General features: G+C 43.0%; 1 protein-coding gene across 2 annotated transcripts in view; it reads right to left on the reverse strand.

The window, feature by feature from the left end:
* The window catches only part of LOC122404546, a 111,575-nt gene that overhangs the window by 34,019 nt on the left and 58,079 nt on the right, over window positions 1–19,477 (reverse strand). For both annotated transcript variants that reach the window (XM_043408602.1, XM_043408592.1), the window contains exons 3-4: window positions 5,103–5,554; window positions 3,248–3,482 (exon numbers count right to left, since the gene is read on the reverse strand). In XM_043408602.1, the coding sequence (XP_043264537.1) occupies window positions 3,248–3,482; window positions 5,103–5,554 (687 nt within the window). The remainder of the gene's footprint in view (window positions 1–3,247; window positions 3,483–5,102; window positions 5,555–19,477) is intronic.

Raw genomic sequence — 19,477 nt, forward strand, 5'->3', positions numbered from 1 at the left:
ACGAATTTTTGGGATCACGTGTTCTGGAATCGTTAACAGCTGGGTGTGTTCGCCTTATGAAGTTTTACGGTTGGATCAGACGCGTCTGCGTCGAGCCTATCGTTTCCAAAACTCGGCCGAGGACCAGCAATCACCGTGGGATACTATTTTGGTACATCAGAAGAAGATTCGGTGTACACGGTCTGCGGCTCGTCGACCCTGACTCAATTTCGAACACGACCCTACTGCCCTCGTTAGCTCAATCCGTTGCGTTTCGAGACGTTCGGAGCGGCTAAAAAGAGAGCGTTTCTCGGCAGACACGCGTCTCGTTTTTCTCTCGCCAGTCTCCAAGCGTGAATTTCTAAAGAAAAGAATCAGATTTATTATCGTCGTTGTATTTCATTTAAATCGGAGACCGTTGAATTTTTCTGTGTCCCCCGACAAAAAGCAGAAACGAATTTCGGGACAAAAAGCTCGCCCACGCGTGCACGAACTTCAAAAGTAAAATACGAACTCTCGTTTTTCTTTCGCGGTTTTGAATTTGTCGGCCAAAAATTTCTACCGTTGGATACGAGAACATTTAATATGCCCTGTACTAGCAGCGGGGAATATTCTGCAACAATATCACCAGCTTTCCTTCTTGCAACCAGACAAGGGAATAAATGGATCGTGGTCCCTTGGCGTCGCAATTCAGTTGACGGAAGTGGAAGTAAAAAAAGGAGTCGTAAAGAGACGATTGCTTGATAGTTGCAGAGAAATTGCTTTAAAGTTGACTATAACAGCGTGTAAAGCAGATAATCCTTTGGTTCTCTGTAAAAAGAACAGTTTTCTCAATAAAACGTGAAGCGTTTTTCTTCGACTCTACTGGAACATATGTATATAATTCCAGGAATAGAATAAAATCACAGGGAACAAAGTCGATTATTTATATTTCGTTAGATCTCGCGAATCGAATAAAATCTTGTTAATCCAAGCAGTGATTTCGGATAAAGGCTAATCCGGCTGATATTTTATACGTTGGTTGACCGATCGTCGATGGGTATCTTACGATTTTTATCAATGACAGCGCGATATCGAGTGCATTGATGTGCAGTCGAGCCCTTTCGAACGATTCTCTGGGCGACATTTGAAAACGGCCCTCTTTCTAGATTTATCGATTCGTTATCGAAGCATCTCGTTGGTGCGACCATGGTCAGGGCAAGAGTGCGCGGAATATCATGATTTATCGCCCCGAGCGCCGATCGTCGACGTTTTATGCAATTACTCTTCTCGCGCCGCTGGGAATTCTGAGTGCAGAAAAAGGGAGCAGCTTTGTATGCGGGAAGCGACTAGGAACGAGCACGGAGACGGTTGTTTGCTCCTCGCGAATCGTAATGTGCTACCCTTTACGACCAATCGGTCCAAGAAACACCCAGTCAGCGATCGTTATTAATTCTCTGTGCCCGTTTAACGCGCGACTCGTTCACTATAAATAAATCTACTAAAAAATAACTTGACTGGCACGGTTTAACGTTTCGCTCAGACCTTTCTACTTATTTCTAGTTCAATCCAATAAAAAAGGTCCGTGTAATTATTGTAGATTATTCCTTCTCACAATTTCATTTCCAGTCGATAGATTCAATCGCGAAGCGATGGGATTGCTCGCATTGTAATATGATCGATACAAAAGCGAATGAAATATTAAAACTTCTTATAGAAGAACCGTGCTAGGATATAATTTATCCGAATAAATAAATCATTCGACCGGTAGAACGATTCCAGTTGAATATTGGCGGTTCTACGGGTAGCAAGAAATTCAGTTACACGAGTGGTAGCCAATCTAACTTCAAAATGACTTCTGCTGAATTTGTCTTTCGAAGTCCTCCGAGGTACCTGTTGAACTTAATTAACTTCCGTCAAGTTTCAATTAGACGAATTCGCACTATCCATAGAGAAACATCATATTCCCCCAACCGATAAGTAGACACACAAAATGTTCTGTTCTCTTTATTAATTAATTTGGCGAACCCTTTGTGCTTTGCAGCGATTAATCCCTATCGAGGTGTCACCGTAAGATAGTCGGGGACGTAAAATATATAAAAAATGCGATAGAATCGTGTTGTTAAATCGGAAACGACGGCACGACACGACGTATAATGGTTTATTATAAATTCGGGGGGATGTTTGTCCACGGAGAGAAACTTATGCGTTTCTTTCGGCCCGGTGACGTGCACCGATGCATTGTATCGGCGAGCAGGAGGATTTATACAGGCTGCTCGATCCTAGTCGAGACCGAACGCAACCACTGGGGTGTATCAATCACTCCGACGCGCTACCCTTTTCGAAGTTCGGCCGAGTTCCCGTCGGAAAGTTACGACTAACTTGTACATACGAAGCGACTGGAATATCAACTACGAGTTGCGACATTCCGCAGAGCCCGTCAGAGTCGAATTAATTCCGCGTGTTAAATAGATAAGCGAAATTTCGTTCCTTCGGGGGGGATTTACCACCTACGATACAGGGGGTGACTTTGCAATCGCGATGGAAAAAATAAATCGAGAACGCGGGGGCTTCGTTTTCGAGAGAAACAATTTTGAACTCGACGCGGGCGCGGACAGCTAATTAATTTTGTCGATAAATCATGTTTACGATTTTCTATATTATCGTCACGTTATTCATATTCCCATATCCTGGTGGAAGTATGCAGCAATATCATTCGTGGCATTATAAAATATGAGCGTCCTCCGTGTTCGAGTGATCCCCTCTGTGGACTTTACGCGTCGCCCTCGTTCGCGTGACACGACAGCCATCGTATTAACAAATGGCAGCGGAATGGCACGTCTCCGTCGTGCCTTTTTTAAACGTTCGTTCCGTTCGTTTGGATACGTTACAAAGAACGGGGAATCACTGAATCGGTCCGAGGACTTTTCTCCTCCCCGAAATCCCGGATTTCCCGTTGAAATTCTTTATTCTCCTTGGAACATCCCACCGATTTGCGCCAAGATTTTTCTATCAGAATCGAAGCGCCCTTGCCTTTTTACTCCTCTCGTATCGTTTAGCTGGATTCGAAGTGATTTTAAATCTTAACGCTCGTTTATTTATAGAGTACGAAGGCAATGACGTTTAAATCCACTTCGAGCTCACAGATTAAATGAGCTGAAGATTTTTTGCATTTAACGCCATCAACGACGTTTCGGTATTGCACCAACGACCGAAGAATTTACAATGCTCCGGAGTTTCCACGTTCTGATCGTTGGTTTTCGTACGTAGAGATACAGAGTTCGCTCACCTTCCAGAACTTTGACGCACTCGGTGAGGTTTGGATAGTTGTCCGGATAGTTGGGGCTGTAAAATTCCTGCTTGGCCTCATCCCCGACGGTGAACTTGTCGCATACGTCTGGAACGTGCCTCATCTGTCGTCGTACGACGTCGCTCAGAACGAACGTAGTCGGCGTCGTGGATACGTCGCCTGGTTCCTGCGACGAGATCTTGTACGGCAACCGATTCTCGTTCGACGCCACTATCTGCACACAATTGAAATTCTCGTGATAGTTAACGGGCGAAATCTGCGTTTTATTTCTCCCCGAAAATTCGCGTATCCTGTACCTCAGCGTAACATTAAATCCGTTGCGTATTAACTTCAGCCCGTCACGATCGAGAATTTATACGATCGATGAGCAATAATCCAGCGATACACAGGTGTCGGGCCGTTAATTAAATGATCCCAACGACGCTTCTGGGCAACCGGTGTCGCGATACCGTTAAATTATAGGTATCGGCCTTCTACGAAATTATTGGGAACGCGGGAAATCTACTGCAACTATTATTGTGTTGCTGCTCGCTGTTGTGAATCACTCCGACTGAGCTTCTTTTGCTCTATCCGCGCAATTAAGTCTCGAATATTGACATCCGGGTACTCCATTAATCCATTCGCGTTCGATTATCGAATATCGATCGTTCGTTATCGCTGCGTTAAGGGGTTGCGACAGAACGACGGGGGATGAAAAATAAGGCAGCCTTCGGAGTTGTTTTCGAATACGAGTAGGAAATATTTGAACGGTATTAAATTTCTATTTAACAGTTTTAGTTCTTGTAAGTTGGAAATTTAAAATTGAATTATTATAATCACACTTCTCTTTCTGATTTTATTCCATGGAGATTTAACCAGCGAAACTGCGCAAAATACTTGGCTCAGTCGGCTCTGTTATTGTTGTCGTACTCGTCACGGTCGTAGATCGACTGTGTCAGCTCGGAAACCTTTCGGTTGTTCGATGGCTCGGTCGAACGTGACTGAATCTCCGATCTCCTAAATGTAAACTGACATGTCCTCTAAAAGAAAACGCCCTCTGTTTTCTCTAACAAGTAAAATTTAATTTACGTTGGAACGCAAATGAATATTGTAAATTGTAGGAAAATTGCCTGGTAATAATTTAATTAAGTGAACTTGAAATACTTCGAACTGTATTAGAAAGTTATTACACGATTTAGCAGGACTTAGTATGGGACACGTTATGAGCAAGATTTAAGCTGCATTTGCATACAATAATAGTTTTACTATGCAACAGATTTCATGTTCGAATAGGACATTATGGAAATTTTCATTTCCAACAGTACGAACATGATTCGATTCTCGACTGGGCACACAAATTTAATAAGCGCTTGTTATTAATATTGATTTACATGCCCGTTTGTACGAGCATAACTTTCCGTTTCAATAACGTTAACATTTCCGGGAACAAAATTATTACAAAAAAATATTCTCGGAAACCTTTCGCGCAAAGTGAAATAACGTCCCTTCAAGGAATAATTACGTTTCGAAGTTTTTATTAAATTATTAATAAACAATTTTATCCGCGGCCATCCAGCAACGAACAAGCAAAATGAAAAACATTGTTCGATCTCCCATCCAAGGTGCAGTAATTAATAAAAAACGAAATCAATTCGATGTTTCATTATTCAGTACCAATAATGCTCCATCGGAGACCAATACTTTTTAACGAACGGATAAATAATTAAAAGAAATCGTATCGAAGAGCGTTCTCGTTAGCCGGTGCTTCCACGATTCCGGCAGAATATTACGAAAACACGGTCGTTCTATTAATTTCCACGGTACGTTGAATAAAAAGTGACGCGTCACGACTTACGTTGTCAAGGCTTTTGGAAGAGAGATCGTCGTCCTGGAGCCTCGATCGGTCTGTCGTTGATCGGATAAACGTCCGGCCAGCGGACGGATTTGTCTTCTGCCTAGTGTCCGGCGTGCTCCACGACGACACGGTCGAATTTTCCAACGTGATTTTCACTTGTCCCGACAGCGTCTCGATGCCCTGCATCTCGATCTCCACCTCCTCCTCCTCTTCCGGACTTTCACTGACCAGCTCTAGCAGCTCGATGGCGACCCGTTCCCTCGAGCTCGGACTCGAGCTCTCCGCGTGCCAGGAAGTCGTCTGACGGAACTTTCCGACGGATCTGGTCACTCCCGTGTTACGATCCGTGCTCGAGGACGACCAAGGGATGGATCTGCTGGTCCGTCGTGCGTCGTACGTAGTCCACAGTGACTCCTTCGTCTCGCGTGTGGCTTCCGCGGCCGTCCCAGTGACTGAAACATTAATTAACGCTTGGGGTCACTCGTTGCTCGAGACATCGATAATTGGAGAATTCACGGTTCGTCCAAAAAGTACTTAAACATTTTTTTTCGATTTTAGACCACGATAGAGCGTTAGAATTAATGTCGGAGACGGTAGAGAATAATTGGCTGAACCGTTGTTAACGTTTTCGTGACCGACGAACGCAGGGGGCAATCTAAACTGAAAAAAAATTGCTGGACAGTACCGTGCTGGTTACTGGTCGTTTGAAATCGCAGCAAATTTTTATATTGCAAATTTCCATGGAAGAAATTTCAATGTTTCGATCATTTTGACTCGCAGAAGGGAGATGGGCGCGCGAATTAATTAGTACGATTCGTTTAATATCGAAAAACCGGGAATTTAAAGGAACTTACACAATGATTATTTTTTTCACGTTTCCCAGCATTGTTTTGGGATTTTTTTAAAAAAGTTCGTAACAGTCGAAACGGAAGTTTTACAATAAAAGCTCATACAATATTGGTTTCCTCTACCGTGTTTTTCGAAAGAATTACAGAAATTTCTATTCCACATATTTTTCAATAATTTCTGGTCCACGGAAGCGCGAGCATTTTATAAGCGCATAGTTCAAAGTGTTTGCTTTAGAAGCCAGCAATGAACTAGCAGATAGAAACGCACGGAAAGGTACGTGGACAGTAATCCCCTTGGAAATTGGATTCGTGATGTCTTCTTTGACAACCGTCCGGTAGAACGAGCGGAGACTTCAGAAATAATTCGCCGGAAAATAGTAGAAGGCAATCGAATCAAGAGGGCAATGGAAGCTGCGTATTCTCTTCGTCGATCTCGTTTGGTTACGGTCAGCTTTCGGTGCAACCTACCGTTTCCATTTCCCCCAATTTTTCCCTGACCGCCGCGCCGTCAACGCGCGGCAATTCGAGTTTGACGTTGGTCGACGAACAAACGAAATCGGGTTCGGTCCAGCCCAGTAAATGAATTTTCTCGTGGATTTGCCTGGTTTTCTCGAGGAGACAGCGAGCTCGTGAACCCGGACTCGTTATCCCGCGTCGAAATTATGGCATCGTTGCACGAAAACGGCACAACGATCCCCCGTGTCATTCTCCGCGATTTTCCATGCGGTTTTACGAGGTTTTCGGGTCGGTTCAGCCATTTTTTAATTCCGTTCTACTGCGATCCTGTGGTTTTTGAAACACTGGGGGGTCGTTTTATCATTAATTCTGTTCTTTAACGAATTTTGATTTTTAATCTTCTTCCGATCATCCATCATCCATTATTTGCAGGGGACATTACGTGATAAATCGTTGGCTAATAGCGACGCTCGTAATTAGCAGTCAACGCTTTATCCTTATGTAATTTATCAATACGTATTTGGTGCAGCGGAATTTTATTTACGAGTTATTCGTTTCGCGGCGAAGGGGCATGGCAGAGAACGCCAGATAGGATTCGGAGGCTTAAACGACCCCTTTAAATTCATCCCCGTTGCTTGCCACCGCGAAACAAAGTCTCAAGACTTAAACCATATCGTTGGACAGCGCCCAGAATGTAATGACCAAAGTAAAACTTTGTTTCGAATGCTTCCCGGTTATGAGTACCGTCCTGCTTACTGTATTAATCTCTTTTTCGTTGAGCCAGGTATTAAAGGACTAAAAATTCTGCATGGTTTCCACGGAAAATGGAATACAACGATCTGATTGTACTTTAAGTAAAAAAGTTGGGGGAAGAAAACAATCGGGACACCAGATTTAAGTTGTTGAAAGGAAAGAAGATGAGATATAGTATATCGTTGTGGCTATTTTTCGTGTCGCGATAAATTAATAAGCTTGTGCTTTCGGCATCCTGAAGAAGGTAAACAAGTCGAAGAATTCTTACCAAGAAAATTCCGTTTCAATCTCGTTTAATCGACCGTAGTTCCGTTTCTTTTCGTCGACTGTCCAGTAATTTGCATCGTTCGCGAACGCACTCTTTCCGCGCGGAACGGCGCGCAAATTGAGTCACGATGGTCGCTTAACCCCGCCCACGCGCTGCTTAATCATGTCCCGTGGAACTCGCAAATTTCATTAGCGGACTTCAGCACTAGAAACGCGACCGTTTCCGCCCGTAGCTTTTTCGACAGTTTTCAAATGTCCGAGAAGAAATTGCGAAGCTCCGTCGAGGCACAGAAACTCGATAGATATTCCTCTTCCGGCGTTCTCCGACGCGAAACTCGAAGCGCAAGACAATGGACCCGGCATCGAATTTACCGGTTCCTTTTAGCAGTCGAGAACGAAACACGAAATTTTATCATCTCCGCACTTTGATCGAACCGCTACAGAAATATACCGGACTACAAAGCTTTCGTCGAAAGCTCGTCGAAGTCTCGATCGTAGTTCTTCGATGTATTTGTTTTCCCTATTGTCGTACTGGGGTGACCAGTGATAAATTACATTTCCTCTCCATTCGCAGGTGGAGTTTTCCAAGCGGAAGATACCCGGGAAATCGTGAATCTTAAAAAATAAAACTTGTAACTTCGGGTGGAATCGAAAATGTATATAAAGAATATACAATTTTCAATTTTTATTCCTGCTACTGCGGAACTTCTTCATCGAATACTTTGTACACACGCGTCCAAAGAGTTCCATCGTTGTAGTTTTAAGTATGTACAAACAAACAGCTGTTTCAGCAAAAGCTCGAAAGTTCGTAAACAACGGAGCACAGTCCGTTTAAATTCGGTACCGTCTCGACGTCGAACGTAACTTTTAAAGTGATAATTGTCTTCCTCTTCGGTAACTTGCATCCAGATACGTTTTCGTCGCTACTGGGATCGATTTTCTAGGCTTACGGGGGAAAGAGGATCGAGAAATTCCTGCAGCTGGAAGTTAAAGGGATCGTCGAATGATTCTGCTTAATGCAATTCGCATTAAGATACATTTCTTCAGATTACGGGACTCAGGAACAGGAAAACCCTTACCAACCCTTACAGAATACATAATTTTGGGCTCTAGATAAGTCGTAACAGAGTTATTCTCAAAATTATAATAATATAATAATATAAAAAATATAGATCTCGACGGTTGTTCAATTTTGTGTTACCAAAAAGATATATTCAAGTTATCCACGTCTTTCTGTATCAAAGATTATCATTCGCGCCCCCCTTCCGAGGGACTAATCCCCCTAACTTGGAATACACTACGGTCAGAAGCTGTGGCAGAGATGTATATCCACCCTGGCCTTGTAAATCTGATCTTCGCGCGCCCAGGATACGTCTGCTCGTTCGTTTCGCTCCCTCTTGGCGCTCAGCTCCCGAATTCACAGATTCCTTCCGGTTCCATCCGCAGAATCTCGAGAAAGAACGACCCCCATTATCCACCTTTTTCCCGCGTAGCGAGATTTTACCGCGTTCTTTACGACTTTGTTTCTTTTTCCATCGGCGGGCACCTGGATTCTTTCGCTGCAATGTTTCCTTCCGATCCGGCAACTTGTTTCTACATACTTTTCGCATCTTTCTTCCCGGTGTTATTTTTTCCGTGGCAGTGGATCTATCATCCCGCCATTTTCACCGGGAATTCCCATACCCGACGCTGCGAAATATTCTCAACGCTATGGCGCAACGCGATGCACATTTTAGAATCGAATAATTACAATAAAATTAACAAATCGCGTACCCTTATTAACCCAATTACACGTTGCTACGTAACCTCGTGATAAACGCATCTGGAAATATTTATTACGTCACTCGCGCATCGAATCCGTTGTTGTCGCTATTGATATTAGCGCTAGGAAAACATTATTACCAGATTGTTGACCAGGCATATAATTGCCTATTATTTCGTGACACAACGAAGCTGAATCATTACAGCAACTTCGTTGAATTTACGCTCGAGTTCAGTATCCTGTAATTCAGCAATTAAACTTCAGAGAATCGGGTTCCACGAAATGGACAATAGCGTCAAATGGCGTAAATCGAGTATTATAATTGCTTCGACTGCGAGAGGTCTTTCTACGCGAGCAGTTGCAAGCCAAAGTTGCGAGTCGGGCCAATTAACTGCGTCAAGATTATTAATACATACGTAAATGGACGAGAAATTTCAAACTTGAATCGAAATATTTATTTTTTTTCCTGAAAAGTGTTGAGGATACCCTATATTTTGGAGGTTTGCCTCGCAAGAAAAGTTTGTTGGTTCGAGTATACGGGGCTTGGAAGTATCAGATGGTCGTATCCGAAGTATCCATAAAGGGAAGTGGCTCGAAAACTGCACGATGACTTCGATGTACAAATTGTGAGGCGAGTTTAACTATTTATATTAGTTGCCGCGATGCCAGACCGCTGCTCGGCAGACACGAGTATTACCTTCTATTTATAATTTCCCACGGGACAGCACTTTGCGGAACCAGTCTAGTGGCCCGCCCAACCGAGAGCCTCTTTTCCCTTTTGCGTCATTTAATTTCCCGGAGCGTTTCGTTTTCCCGCGGCTGGCCAGACACGCAGCCGCTCGTTACGTTCTACTATTAATTAACGACGCGTGCTCTTTAACCCAATTAACGATACAAGTAAGCCGCGTTTTAGCGTAACGAGTGGACGGCTGAACCGCGGAGGAGAATTGGACGTTCAATTTCTTCCATTCGTCGGACGCTCTGCGCGAAATAAATCGCCGAGCCGCGAGTTCTTCCCTGTGCCTCGAGCCGCAGGCTCAAAGTTAGAGGAGAAAAGTTTCTGCTAATCTGCTAAACTCCCACGTTGCTGGAACTCCTGGAGTGAATTCCAGCCGGAAATCGGCTCCCTTTATGCGCCCGCGAATGTGTGAATATCCTTTGGTTGGATCAGGATCCGCCAAAGTCTCGCGCAGCTAACGCGTGTATTTTTACAGTCGCTGGAAAATTTCTGGGACTGCCAAAGGCTTTAAAACACGCGTCGAACCTAGGGTTCTCCTTTTGTGCTCGATATTAGAATCATAACTTGAATTTCATGAAAAGCTCTGTGACTTTCCACAAAGATACTGTTGCTAGAAAATTTCTCTGATTTTTCGGTAAAATTCTGTTCGATATTGCTTCTTAATAGAATAACTGCCCCAGTGATCCGCTGGAAATACAGAGAGGAACGTTTCGTCGTTCAATCACAGACGAGGTATGCGAGTAGACCTTTCACCCAATTTATTACACATAAACGAGGTAAAGAATAGACCTATCGTTAGTGGGATGAACGCAATCGCTGTACCAAGAGTGTCTTATAACATGAGATACACTCTTCCAAAGTGGAACAAAATGTTAAAAAGATCATGCATCAAATTGTAAGAGGATCCTCGTAAGAAGGATCGTTCGACCTTCGTAATGGTTTTAATAGGTCAATGATCAACAATGACTAGCTTATGGTCACTGGTGGTCAACAGTGAGGTTAACATCAAGGTCAGCGGTCCAGTGAAGATCCAGAAATGGTCAAGAGGTGGGACCGATCGAAATAGTTTCTTACCTGTCTGACAGTCTTACCTGTTAACTTCAACCTTGGCTCTGACTGGTCTCCCCACCCTTTCATCACTTTAATCATATATGCAGGGTCTCTGCGAAGAATTCTTCAGTCGCGTCGCGGATTCGGGAGTGGGCAAATAGCCAAAAGTGAACCGGGGATCGCTGAGGACCGCTGATGGCCGCTGGTGACCACTACTGGCCAGCGCTGACCATGGCTGACCAGAACTGACCACTACTGACCACTACTGACCAGTGCTGGCTCGTGTTCCTGTCACTACTGACCAGTACTGACCACTGCTGACCACTACTGACCAGTGCCGGACGGTGATGACTACGGTAAGAACTGTTTAAAAATTCTCTCCCCTCCTTTATTCTATCGATTTGATACCAATTTCGCTTCAATGAACTGATTTTGCCTTGCTTGCCTAACTGACGTTGCTATAATATGAATATTTTCTTACTTTACAGCTGACACACTGGTAACTACCCTATGTACTGACAACAAGTAGTAAGTCCACTCCACTTATTCATATTTTATTATTTTTATTTGTTTGTTTGATGTGAATTCAACTTCATTTATTTCTTCGAATTTATGTGATTGCTTCGATATGTATAATATTGCAGGATATATTAATGTAACATTGTTTTCGATCATATACTATTTTTGTTTCTATACAATATCATGAATTTTTATTTTTATCTAGGTGATAGGTTGATAGGTCATTTTAAAGTGTTTAAAAACCTCCTTTTTAACCCCTAAGCTTAATGATGTTTCAGAGACGTGATGAATCTACCAGGCCAAACATGAACAAGACGACTCAGAGACTGATAAGTCCTACCGGGCCAAACCTTGATGACGCTTTTGGCACAGTTGGAAATCAAATCGTAAGGCAAAGGGGTAAAACAACTGGTTGTATACGTGCTTTCTTTGGCAAGTGTAGTTAGTATCTTTTGCTTAAAATTATAATCTTCTTGCACACCGCGATTTTTAAGATGACAAATGTCATAGTAGATTCATTTTTAATTTGACACTAATTTTAAAATGAATATATAATGAGTACATATACATATATAAATAGTTCACTTTCTCTCGTCCGCTCGTTCTCTGGTTCTCGCTTTCCGAGATTATGTCTCGACCGAAAGGACCGGAGAGTTTTATGCTCGATCACCTCTGTTTGATAGAATGAAACATGTGACGCCTGTGTATTAGGTGTGATAGCTCTTACCGCTTCAACCCTGGTGCAGCTTGGTTCAGCTTAAGTGGGGCCTCGCCGAGCGCATATATTCTCCTCTTTATACGGAAAAGAGAATGACCTCCGGCGAGAGTCCCTGACCCATATCCGTTCTCGAGTACTAAGCGGGTCCTGTTGTGATCTTGTGTCCTCCAGGGCCCGGCGGTTGTACGTAGAGAGGTCCGATCGACGTGGGTCAGGGGCGCGACTTGCTTTTCTGATAATCAAGGCCGGGGGGGATCAATCTGATACCCACACTCACTGCACGCTATGAGCACGTGTCGCGTCGCGTTTTATTTAAGCGTGCGATGTTTTTACACGCCGCAATTTTCAATATGACAAATATCGTAATATCGATCGAAAGTAGAGTCATGATTTTAATATCTTTTATAATACTTATAATTATATTCAGTTTAGAATCAGTGTCAAATTAGTAGCTTCCGATTGTTCTTTACATTCTTCAATAATTAAATTCACTTTCATAATTCAGTCGATGACTTTGAGTATCTTCGATATCTTTCGATATCGAAGATACCCAAAGTCTTTCTTTACTTATTAAAATATATCATTAGATTGACGTGCAAGAAGATATTTCGCGACGAATACATTTTAGAGTCAAAGTAACCTCGTTTATTATGTACTATTTTTACTTTCTCACTGCACTTGCCTGTAGTTGTAGTATTTGTAGTTTTACTTGTTTTGTTTTGTTTGTTCTCTTACTAATCTATTAGACAAGTTTCTGTTACAGACCAAATTCCTACGGAAGTGTTGGGTTTATAGAGGTAACAATTAAGAATTGTTACAATTTTGATTGATATTGCTTCGTTTGTGTTCCAGGAAATCATCGTGGGATAAATAGAAGAAAGAAGAAAGAAGAATGTATTTCATGTATCTTGTTTCACATTGCTTACTTTATGTTTTAATAATTTAGATTTATAGAAGTAACACTTAAGAATTGTTACAATTTTGATTGATATTGCTTCATTTTGTTAGATGATTAGATAGGTAGGATGTAAATGAATTTAGATTTATAGTTAGGCAAGAGTTTGGTTCTCTATATCAATAATTATATCAGGCAGGCAATATTTTGGTCTATTTCTCTGTTTTGTTGATGAACTCTTTCGTTGGTTGTTTCCTTCGTTGGTTGCACTTTCGTTTATTGTTTCTTCGCTGGTCATAAAAGATCTTTATTAATGGAGGGTGGTTGGGAATCGGTTAGGGCGGGTCTCCATTCGCAGCAACCTCCACGTGGTGAGACCTGGGTAATATTATTTGGCGTTTAATTAATAATCGTATAGCTCTTAGCTGGGTAATGCAATTATTAATTAAAAACTAAATAATATTAGCAAATTGGCTGCGATCCGCTTTGCATAAGTCATCATGAATATAGAGCTTCTTCGCTAGGTTAGTTTTGATTCTGGAAGCGTTCGATTGAAATAGAACAGAATATTTCTGATAATTAAATGCCTTTTGCAGTCGCATGTTACAACGAATCCGTCGATATTTGACTCGATGTATGTTAATTGTGCACACGTTAAAACAGGAAACGTTTACAGCAAATATTTTCCAAAGCCACATTATTACAGCGGATGTATACACGATGATTCGGGTATATTTACACATACCCGATTACTCAGCGCAGTCGCAAACCGTTCGACAGCAATTTCTGCGCGGCATCGTTTCGAATAATCCTGAAACTTTCGAGCGTCTACGAAAAATTCGGTATCGTAAATGCTCTTTTCCAACTTCTTTTCAAGAATTTCCACGAATACCGGGACTTTCTTTCCGGTTCGTGATTTTTTCGTAAGTAGCTATTCCCGAATGTCTCGCTGGAGGCCCTCCGTCGCTATCGAACCGGAGGGTAACTTTCTTCTTTGAACTTTTAATCCTTGCACGTCGTGGAATCTATTCGTTCGGCGAAGTTGTCGGCGTTCTGCGGCAACGCTCGATGATAAATCGAAAAACTTCCGCGCCAGGAATCCTCCGGAATATCGAACCACGTACACGTCCGCGCGGGATCTACGAACACGCGATCCTCGCGAAGAATAGGTTATACACCGAGCCAGAAGTCAATAAGCAAAGGGAATCTTTTTGTTTCCAGCACGGAGAAGTTGCAACGCCGATGAAACGCAACACAGAATCGGGATACTTTCTTCGGTCTCGCTGTCAATCTTTTAGATTTCTCGCCACAGTTCCGGCGTGTTCTGTACATCTATGCGTTGCTTAGCTTGCGATTAAATCCCGGGGCTGAACGGGAATCTTGTAAAATTTAAAAACTTCGCCAACCTCCGGCGGAGGAACCGGTGTGGATTTATGCAGCACGGCAAGATGGAATTACCGGGCAACTACCGACGGAAATTGTACCCGCGTTAATAAAAATAGGTGTTCCCTGAAAGACTTGTAGCTGCTCGTTGAATGCAGGGTGTTCCCATTATTTTTCTGCAAAGTTCACCCACCGTGATAATAACACTGGGAGTAAATATGAATTGTAATTCCCCGGGAGAATTATCGCGTAATAACTGTGGCTGTAAACTGTCGAACTAATAACGATCACCGTGTACACGCCAGCGTAAAAAATTCTGCTCGGGAGGAAGATGTCAGAGAAATTATTCAAGAATTTATTTGCCTGTAACTCGAATAACTTTTCGGTCGAGATTATAGAAATTCATTCTTGCGGTAAAATTATTATCTTCCGCGCGTTGCAACCAAGTCTGACCCGTAAGCAGAATCGAAGATATATTTTCGATCGACGGAGGATACGGTATACTTTGAATCGACAGGAGGATTCATACGATTCGAACAAATATCTCCGACTCGAATGGACAATAGCTTCGCGGCGATACGACGAACGGCGGGATCCTATTCGAATTTTATTATTTCGAGTATTCTCGTATTGCTCGCGGGCACGCAAATTCCCTTACAGCCAGTCGAATTTTTCCAGCCGCGTTGCTCGACTTTTGCTCACCCGGACGTCGACCATCCTACGCAACTAAAGGTACAGTCTATCGCACAAGTTTATATACACGTGTCAGAAACTGTACGCAACACGAGGGGCCAATAAAAAATAATTTTCTGCTTAGCAGTTTTTACGAGCAAATATAAATGTTACTTTACACTTGGAATAATGCATATAGTTAGGAGTATTTAAATCAACATGGAGTTTAATTATTCCTAACTCACTTGAAAGTAATCGAGGAAAATAATACGTGAAATAAATTATTTCACTCTCGTACCCTTGATTTGTTATGAATTTAGTAAATACTACTATCTATTTTTAAGATATTCCCAAACGTAATTGACAGGTTTAATATACATGGGATTATTGAAATTCCAACGTTGTCGGTGATGTTGTAATTTGTAGAGGGTGTTTGGACTTTTGCGGTCGACTGTATTCACATACACGCCCACACGCACGAGGACGCCATGAAGAATTCCATTTTCTTCGTTCCCGTGCAACGTACATGCCTCGAAATTTTCCTCGTAAAAGGGGTGAAAGCGCACGACGCACCCTCGTTCAATCGAATTGTGGACGAAGTACCACGCTCGGGACGTCATCTATACGATTATTTGCACTGCTCCGAAAGTACAAGACTCTTTGAATTTCTCTCATTTGTCAAAACCCCTGAACCATTACGTAAATAATGCGAGTTCGACGAAGACAATCGCTTTGATAAAATTAATTTCAATATTGCTACTCTCGATCTAAAATATTTTCTACGATGGGGTCGCTGTGTATTATAACAATTATTTAATGCACTAAAAATACATATCTCGTTCATCTATTTTAGGATATCCGTCACACCACTAAAGGGGTAATATTCCGTTAGTTGTGTACCACTTGTACGCAAACCACTTGTTTCGTGGAAGCGGTGTACCAGTAATTATAACCAAATTTCCTTGACCATGATTATTGCACGATCGAGACCTACAATTAAACGTTCATCGTTCGACCAATAATTGAGAATTTTAACTATGATTCCACTAGGGTGTGAGTTTGGGTCACATAACAAGTTCCAATAACAGCACAGTCTCTACATAAATTGATATACTAATTTTATGTTTAATTAAATTATAGAATATATGTTAGATTTTTACTCTATTAAATTATCTACCGTTCCCATAATTGTTACATTTTCTATATGACCCAAAATCATTTGCCTTGACTTTCAATTATGCACATACTTCCTCCCAGTCTTACTAGGTATTAGAATTACGATAGAATCACGACAAAGCTTTCCTTGAACCGATTGCAATTCGTTCTTACAATAGGTAATAAAACCAACGATCGCGTGGGCTCAAAATTAACGCCAGCGCATTAGTTTCTCTTGATTGGACTTTACCGAAAACCGTACACGCGGTTGTCCCTGCTATCTGTCTAATTTGTCACTAACTCTCGCACGAGAACTTCGAGGGACGATAAATCGCGCTAGCACGAACAATATTCGCGATACCGGACGCTGGGTCCGTAAAGTCCATCGAGCGGTAACCGTAAACAAAAACTTTTCTGTTTACCGGTGAATTATGGAATTTTATCTATAGGAGCGTTCCGATAAAACACGCCGAGGCGCGAAAGCCGCGCTCCGAAGACGAGAGAATAGAATCTACGGTTTGACCCCTCGATAAATCCAACCGAGCAAGGTCTGATTTATGTTTCTCGGTGTCTGAAATTTTATTCCGCGTGAACCGGCGATAGGCGAAATCAATTTTCTTTCGTTCCACCCCCTCACGCGCAGTTATTAATTATTGGTTTCTATTATTTCGCGAAAACTCGCGGTACATGGCGGGTGTTTCAATCAAACGTGTTCGAGGAGCGACAGGAACACGTGTTTTATCAATTTTTCGCGGCCGGAGAGGCGTGGCAGGTTGTCGTCTTCTGTTTTTCCCGACGTTATCCGACGAAACGGTGTGTCGCGAACGAAAGAAGCGGCCGGATCACGTCCGAGCGAAATTGATACGTCCACAAAAGCGCGCGCGAGACGGAAAACTTGAGAATTTTCCGTCGTAAATCCGTGGATCGTCGACCGCCAGCCTCGTAACCGGTTGCTAGCTCCGCGCTCGCTTCGAAATTTCTTTCCCTTCCTTCCGGCGACGGTACATGCATCGAACGTCCTCGCAACTTCCTTTGGAAAGTATCTGTTTGCCGAAATGGTAGCGGGGCAAAGATCAATACGTCGCGCGTAACCGCGATTGTTCTCCTGGGACGCGACTTAAGCTCCTCGAAGAAACTTTCAAAGTTCCGCTTCCACGGATTCGAGTGTCTCTTTGTGGTGGTTCGATTCCCAAGAAGCAGCAGTCGACCAGAGCCACCTTAATTTTTACGTTCCTGGACGAATGTTGCGAATTAGTTCGCGTTTTAAAATTCACCGAGTCGAGTCAAAATCGCCCCTCTGGAATCGAAACACAATCCGACAGAGTCTCGACGATAAATTCCCTGGCTCCTTAATTTTCGTTTTGCTCTTCGGAATAGCATGAATAATAATTAATTTATGCGTCGCCACAAGGTTTTCTTGGGATTTAAGTATCCGCAGAATCGATAATGAACTTTACATTGTCGTTGCAAAATTCCTCTGAGAATCTTCAAGGCAGTATACGAGAGTCTAGAATTTTTGTCTTCGAACACGACGTTTCTTCCTGGCGTCACGAAGAATAGGACAGAATTCGATACAGGTACGCTCGTCGTCGCGTGCTCTTTCCACGCTCGAAACGTCTCTCGATACGTCTGACAGCTCCGCTGCGCCTTTAGAGGGAAAAATTTCGAAAGATTGATGTCACGAAGGAAAATCTGTTATCCGATTTCACCGAGGAAGAACGCGTTTAATCGATCCAAATGTCTCCTTAATTGTAGGTCGAGCTTTAGGGTTCCCAAAATTAGGGGCGAGGAATGGCTGCCGGACAGATTTATCATCGAGGCATTCTACTTCTGATGTTCCAACTTCCTGACGAGCGTCTTGCCGCTGACACTGATGAAACATTTCCCCGTTGAATGCCGGTTTTTCCCTCACGATCGAGAAGTATTTCGCGTGCTTTTTGCCACTAAAAGTCAGTCGAATAACTTATCCGCGTAAAAAGTTATATTACGAACAAAGAACTCTAGGTATTCTATGGCTCCGTGGCTAGCGTAGAACCTCTAACGACTCCGTTAAACTTTTAACGCACAGGTTTTAGCTATTCGTTTCTACGTAGAAACCCTTCGATGGGGTAGGAGCTTTACGCTCCTCGAGATTCGAAGAACGCTCTCGTATACAGCAACTTCCGGTTACGCGAACGCGTGTTCGTTCTCCGATTCGTCTAAATAATTGAACGCTTCCCAGGAGATTGGCTTCTTTCCTGATCCAGTCAGGCACGGGTTGCCAAGGGATTTATACCGCGTTTATGGTACCGAGGTTTTTGCAGCGAGCGGAACGTTAACGTTGCTGAAATTAGGATTCCGTGCTCCCTTATTACGGTGAAACTTAAGAGGGAATGGCTTTCTTGTTTTACGATACAATGTGTTATTTAATATTATATATAAAGTATTATCTGTGTCTACAATTAGCAATACAAGATGATCTTAACAGGCTTTAGAAATGATGCTCGTTAAATTGATCCTCGATTCCTCCATTCTTGCTTTGTGCAATATCGTATAGAAGCGTACAAAGTTTCGATGGGTGTAAATTTGGTTTTGTTTAACCGGTTGACGGTCTCGATCTGTTCCGCGACGTCCGGATTACCGGCTACGATACATTATTCTCGATCTCGCGTTCGGTTTACGGGTTCGCAGTTGCAACGGCTCGTAAGGATTCAAGAACTCGCCGCAGGAAATCGGCACCAGTTTCCACGACGAGCTCCGGTGGGAGGACATTTCCGCTCGGGGCACCGGGCTCGAAGCCAGTACCCATCGAAGGAGAGGATCGTAACGTTAGATCTCTTCCGGTCGAATCTCGGTGAAACTCCGGCTACCGTCTTTCGCGGCGCGCACCATCTATCTTTTTCGCTGACTTCGCCCGGCCCACGGCACCGAGACGGACGATTTATAATGGAAATTCCGTGGATTTCTCGAAACGGAGCTCACAATGGCGTAAAACCATTAGCGGGGAGACATTAATTGCGCGAAGGTCGACGAGCGCCGTCTCTCGGAACGGTTGCTGTAACAAGCACGCCTCACGATCGTAACGATCCTGTCCACTAGCGGAAAAGATCATTCTCACTATCGTCCAGCATCTGTTGTCGATCCTCCAACAACACTGTTTCTGTTTCGCTAAGGTTTCT

This window comes from Colletes gigas, unplaced genomic scaffold (genome assembly GCF_013123115.1).
Source record: "Colletes gigas isolate AHSC1104 unplaced genomic scaffold, ASM1312311v1 Colletes_gigas_Sc00001, whole genome shotgun sequence".
Classification (NCBI taxonomy): domain Eukaryota; kingdom Metazoa; phylum Arthropoda; class Insecta; order Hymenoptera; family Colletidae; genus Colletes; species Colletes gigas.